The 6,000-nt window shown below is 42.3% G+C and overlaps 1 protein-coding gene across 1 annotated transcript; it reads right to left on the reverse strand.

Moving 5' to 3' along the window:
* Nucleotides 1–1,199: 1,199 nt before the first annotated feature.
* Nucleotides 1,200–2,609, reverse strand: LOC138016703 (uncharacterized). The gene has a single exon (XM_068863898.1). The coding sequence runs from the start codon at nt 2,607–2,609 to the stop codon at nt 1,464–1,466; it is 1,146 nt and encodes a 381-aa protein (XP_068719999.1). The 3' UTR covers nt 1,200–1,463.
* Between the last annotated feature and the right edge of the window lie 3,391 nt (nt 2,610–6,000).

Genomic DNA, 6,000 nt, shown 5'->3' on the forward strand with positions numbered 1-6,000 from the left:
TTTGCTACCTGACAACGTGAAATGTAATCGGCGCGAGTATTGTAAAACCCGGGAACGTGTGTTGCGTGAAATAATACATTGTGTCTGAGGCAACTTAGCACTAAATCCCTGATCAACACCATAATACTCTGATGTTTGGACGTCTGCTTATTGATTATGTCAACAACGGCAGCGTTATCAGTAAAGAATATTACACACTTATCAGCCATTAAATGTCCCCAAATGTGTATCGCAAGGACAATAGGAAATAACTCTAAAACTGCAATGTTATAAGATTTCCACGTAACCGGCCATTCGCCGCCGAACCAGTGCTTACCAAAGACAGCCCCGAAGCCTATTGAGCCCGCTGCATCGGTATAAAGCTCAAGGGTATGCGACGTTTCCCATGTATCTTCGAGGAAAAATGATTTACCGTTGAACTCGTCTAAAAACCGCATCCACAAAAGGAGATCCTGTTTCGAGCTTTACATAAACGAATATGGTGGTGTGGCTGTCGGACGCCCTTGGTAAGATCGATCAGGCGACGAAGAAAAGCACGGCCCGGGACAATAACTTGACAAGTGAAATTTAGTAAGCCTATTAAAGATTGAAGTTCTTTTAGCTTCACTGTGCGACGTTTATAAAAATTGTGCAAGAGCATGCGGCATTTTTGAAGCTTTTCATCAGGTAGAAGCGCTTCTCTTCTCACCGAATCAAGGGTAATGCCGGCAAATTGCAATACTGTGTCAGGGCCCACGGTTTTTTCCGGAGCAAGAGGTACTCCTAGATGATGGCATAAAGAAATAAACTTGCCCAAGTCGGCCTCGCATCGATCTTTGGTTTTAGCAATAAACAAAAAATCGTCTAATATGTGCAAAACAGATGAGGCACCCAGGCGATGAATAGACAACCACTCCAATGCGGTACTAAAAGCTTCAAAAATGTTGCATGAAGAAGAAAGACCCATGGGGAGGCACCGGTCAAAGTAATACAAGTTGTCGAACTTCATACCTGGCAAGGAATAGTCGGCAGGATGAATTGGTATAATACGAAAAGCCGACTTGATGTCGGTTTTAGCCAAAAAACAACCTTCCCCGGTGGCTTTAATGGCTGTGATCGCATCACTAACGGATGCGTATTTGACAGAGGAACAATAGTCAGGAATAGCATCATTAACCGAATTTCCTTTGGGATAGGATAAATGATGAATCAAACGAAATTCAGATGGGTCTTTCTTGGGTACAACGCCCAAGGGAGACGTACGAAAGTTCGCAAAAGGGGGAGTTTTAAAAGGACCCACAATTCGGCCTGCGTCGCATTCCTTGCGCAATTTCATTCTAGCAATTTCCGGTTGGGCGAGGACACTTTTGAGATTAGGAGATTGAAAAGGAAGCCGATCACCAACAAAATTAACACGAAAGCCACAACGGAAACCATCGACAAGAAAATGCTTTTTGTTTTGCTCATAACAGTGTAAGAGGCATTCAAGCCTGTCCACCCTTACGGGGGTTACTGGCAGGCTGTGAAGGGCCTGATACTTGAGTAGAGTTTCCTTTTGGTTTAACTCCACTATACCGCTGATAAGGGGTTTGTACTGAGCATTGAATGGCTGGGTGCTTTGCTCCACATTTATAGCAGACGTGTTCGAACTGACACCCTTGGCAGTGTTTTCCGGCATGAAATGTCCAACACGTGCCTCGTGGGAAAAAATTCGAACGAAAACGCTGGCGTGTCGAGGTTTGGGGCTTATTGGGGATCGACTGTGATCTCCGAAAATTAGCTGAGGCCCTCAACCAAAGTTCCCAATGTATTTGATCCCATGGATATTTATCGGGTGCAGATTGCCTCAGATAACGAAATTGTTCGTCATACCAGAGCCAATCCCCGTTCGACAAAGCAATGTCACGGACTACCTCGCAATACTTCATCAACTGCGGGGTTTCACTCTGGTATCGCTCAGTATAGACCGAGACAAAATTGTTAAAAGCCGAAACCCACTGTTGTATGTTGGAAACCTTCTTTGTTGCGTGATACGGCTCTAGGGTCAGCCGCGGCTGCTTTGATAGCCCAGAGGAGGGGGTCATCGATAACGCATACTTATCGATTTGAGGGGTGGATGCTAATAAGGCCCCAAATTCCACATATTCGTTAGCCCAGATTTTAGCTTTAATTTTGGAACCCACCCGGGAACTAAGATTTACTGACACGCTAGTAAAAATTTGTTTAGGTTGCACATTGTCGGGACCCAGAAGCAGAGAATCATTTCTTGTACCTGCACCGGTGAGGCTACTGACATGGCTGCTCACAGCTGAAGTGACGCTGTCTGAAGACAGGTCGGCTTGAGACTGGCCTGCTAATGTGGTTTCAATCGACGTGCTGTCCTCAAACGTGTTTTGTCTCAAGATCTCGGTGAGACTGTCCTTAGATAATGCTGTTTTCACCGCTTCCGAGATGGCCGTCGATATGGTGGCGGAGAGAGCGTTTACGTCCAAGGAGACCAAACCGGGGTTGTTATTAGTTTGTTCAGGGAGAGGTGGGACCGTTGCAGTCAGCTCTGATGTCCGCACTCGCTTAGAACGTGTTTGGCGGCCTGTCCTTGATGGTTGTGCCGGACGCTTCCTAGGAGGCATGACTTATCGATAACAGATAAAATTAGGTAATTAAATACCATGGAATGCTGTTTGATTTCGAAAGAAAATTGATAAGAAGGAATACGGCGTAATATGACAAGATGAAATTCCATCCTAAATTTTTGGTCACAGTTGAGGTGGGGCAGTTCCACAGGTTTTCCTTAAATCTGGTTTATGAGCAATGATATGTAACCGGATGAAAAAGAGAAAAAGAGAAAAAAGCCAAGTTCCCAAAAACAATGCATTACCGCCTGTGCCGAGTGCATTGGACCACTCGTAAAGAGGCGGTCAAAGAATTGTACACTCATATGGCAGGAGTAAGCACATAATAAATTATCGCCAAAGCCATAAATGCACGTTGGACGTGCCAACCATGGTTCAAAGGAACCGAACAAGCACAGCCATTGCTCGTGGGAGTAAAACCCAACGGCAAACAACAAACAGGGGCTGTTAAAACAAACAACAACTGACAATTCGGCTTGGCTTAAAACAAAACGGAACTGGCAAATCTTAAGACAGTAAAATAAAAAACCATAAAATGCCTGGGCAAGGTGAGCAGTATAGATAAGAAGTTGTTTCAAATTTGTTACATAGCTTAAATTTGCCCAATGTGCGGCTATAACGATTGTAGGCAACGTAGAACTGCCCCCCTCAAACTACGATAGAACTTGTACTGACCAATGCCGTTTAAATGTATCCCGTCATGGGCCATAAAATTAGTTTTTGCTCTCCAAAACCCTTTATGGCTCCAGAACATTGCATAGGGGATGGGCTCTAGCACTACTTTTAAATACCGATTTAATAGGATTACGTTCTTGTTAAAGGTAGGAGCCCCCGTTCGATAAATAGTTTGACAAACACATACACATTTGACTTTAAGCGAATCATGGAGTGACCTGGTAAGGTCTTCAATTGCTGAGCCAACGTTCACCGGAGAAAGATGGCTTAAGTCGTTAGTTCCTAGCTGTAAGATAACTATGTCAGGCTTAAACTGTGCAACCACAGAAAGATCAAATTGAACAGTCTTAAGGACTGTTCTTCCCCCGACCCCGTGCCATTTTAACTCTATGTCTTCGAGAATATTCAGGTTAGCATCGAGAGCAGCATTCCGCCCTATATATTCGCGTAAACGGCGAATAAAGGAATGGCCAAGTATCAAAACACGTGTTGCCGACATATCACCGCCTGGGAAACAGTGTTGTAAACTGAGGGCGAAAGAGGGAACAAAATAGTCCAAAGTAAAAACAGGTACTTGCCTGAAAGTTCTTGGAACTAGTGTAGGAAAAAATGTTTTCTTCGCGAGATACCAACGGTACGAGGGCCAAGGGAAGAAGGGCGAATTGCTCCAGAGAAATATCTTTTATACTCTAGGGAACGCCCCCCTTTATTTCCTGTGGTGATACTTGACACATACCAGGCTTACGGATTAATGCTTGACCGTCATGGCTCGACATAAATAACATTATGCGTGCACAGAATGTTTGGTTATTTATTTGGAAGTTTTAAAACAGTTTTAAACAGAGAAATATCTATTTGCTCGTAAATTTATAGTTCTTACCTTTTGGAGATATTTTAATTTTTGTAAATATTTTTATTATGCATAATAATTATTATTATTATCATTATCATTATTATTGTTATTGTTATAATTATGTACAATTAAACTCAGTTTTGCTGGTCAACTGGACAAATAATTCCCTGCAGCGGGTCACAAGGTTCTGGCCATCTCTCAAATTTCAAGAACTCTTGGTAGTATCCTTGCATTTTCTAGTAATGCGGTCTTTTGCACATGCCCTGATCTTACCATTATTATACCGATATTCTGAAGCGACTCATTCAGTCCTTTAAGGATTGCTCACAAAGCTACTACAACAACTAGTATCACCTCCACTTTTCGCAAAGCCCACATCGTTGTTATTTCGCGCTTGAGGTCTTGATATTTTTCAGTTTTACCACTTTCCTTTGAGTTAACTCTGCAGTCAGCTGGTACGGCAACGTCGATAGTATCGATTCCTTTACAAACTCTATCCTGTTTCTCCACAACAATAATATGGTCGCACTATTACTGTATGTTGAAATCCCACAACACTTTGATCCTATCCGTCTCCAACGCACTCTGGGGCTGGTGCTTGTACCATTTGTCTGCTCTGTCCAACCCATTCACACCACGCAATTCCCAATGAATAATTCTGGTGACATTATCATGTCTCTTCTTATAGTCTTTTTGCGCAAGTTTGCTGCACTCGCTAATGACATGGGTAACACTTTCACTTCTCTCGTGACACAATTTCTACACAGCAGAGATTTCACACTCTTGTCCCCACATAATTTATTATTATTATTATTATTATTATTGTGTATCTCACAATGATCGGAAAGTACTCCAAGTCTCAAAAGGAAAAGTCTCAAAAGGAATAAGAACATTGTCATTCTGAAACCTGACAAAGGGAATGGTGTGGTCATTTTGGACAGGACAGTCTATGATAGCAGTATCCTTAACATCATCTCGGATTCGTCCAAATTCAAGAAACTTAAGGAGGATCCAACTCTCCTAAGGGAGGGCCAATTACAACGGTTTCTTCGCAACCTGAAGAAGAATGATGAAATTGAGAACACCATTTATGACAAGATCTATCGATCAGGATCTCAACCAGCCAGAATTTATGGGCTTCCTAAGATGCATAAGGTTCAAGATCACTCTTCGACACCTTTCCGGCCCATTGTTTCTTCGATTGGAACCTATAATTACAACCTAGCTAAGTATTTATGTACATTGTTAAACCCTCACATCCCTAATGACTACTGTGCTCATGACACTTTTACTTTTGTTAGTGAAGTCACTAGACTCCATACTCTAAATAAGTTCATGGTTTCTTTCGATGTCGAAAGTCTTTTCACCAACATTCCCCTCATCGAATCTATTGACTTAGCGGTAGACTACATTATGAAGGGCAATCCAGATATTAAATTAGGACGGGAAAATCTTACTAAGTTATTTTTCTTTGCCACTGCCCAAACCCATTTTTCATTTTTGGGTAATTTTTACGATCAAATTGATGGGGTAGCCATGGGCTCCCCGCTTGCTTCTGTATTAGCTAATCTCTTTATGGGTCACCATGAGAAACGCTGGTTAGAGAATTACAATTCAGGTATCGAGTTTTACCGTAGATATGTCGACGACACCTTTGCTTTGTTTAATACCGAGCAGGATGCTTTATCTTTCTTCAGTTACATCAACAGCCAGCATCCTAACATCAAGTTTACTATGGAGAAGGAAGAAAACCACAAGCTTCCCTTCTTAGATGTGCTTTTAGATAACCATAGTAATCAGGGCATTATTACCTCGGTTTTCCACAAGAAGACCTACACCGGTCTTCTCACTAATTATTAC

Source organism: Montipora capricornis, chromosome 9 (assembly GCF_036669925.1).
Source record: "Montipora capricornis isolate CH-2021 chromosome 9, ASM3666992v2, whole genome shotgun sequence".
Classification (NCBI taxonomy): domain Eukaryota; kingdom Metazoa; phylum Cnidaria; class Anthozoa; order Scleractinia; family Acroporidae; genus Montipora; species Montipora capricornis.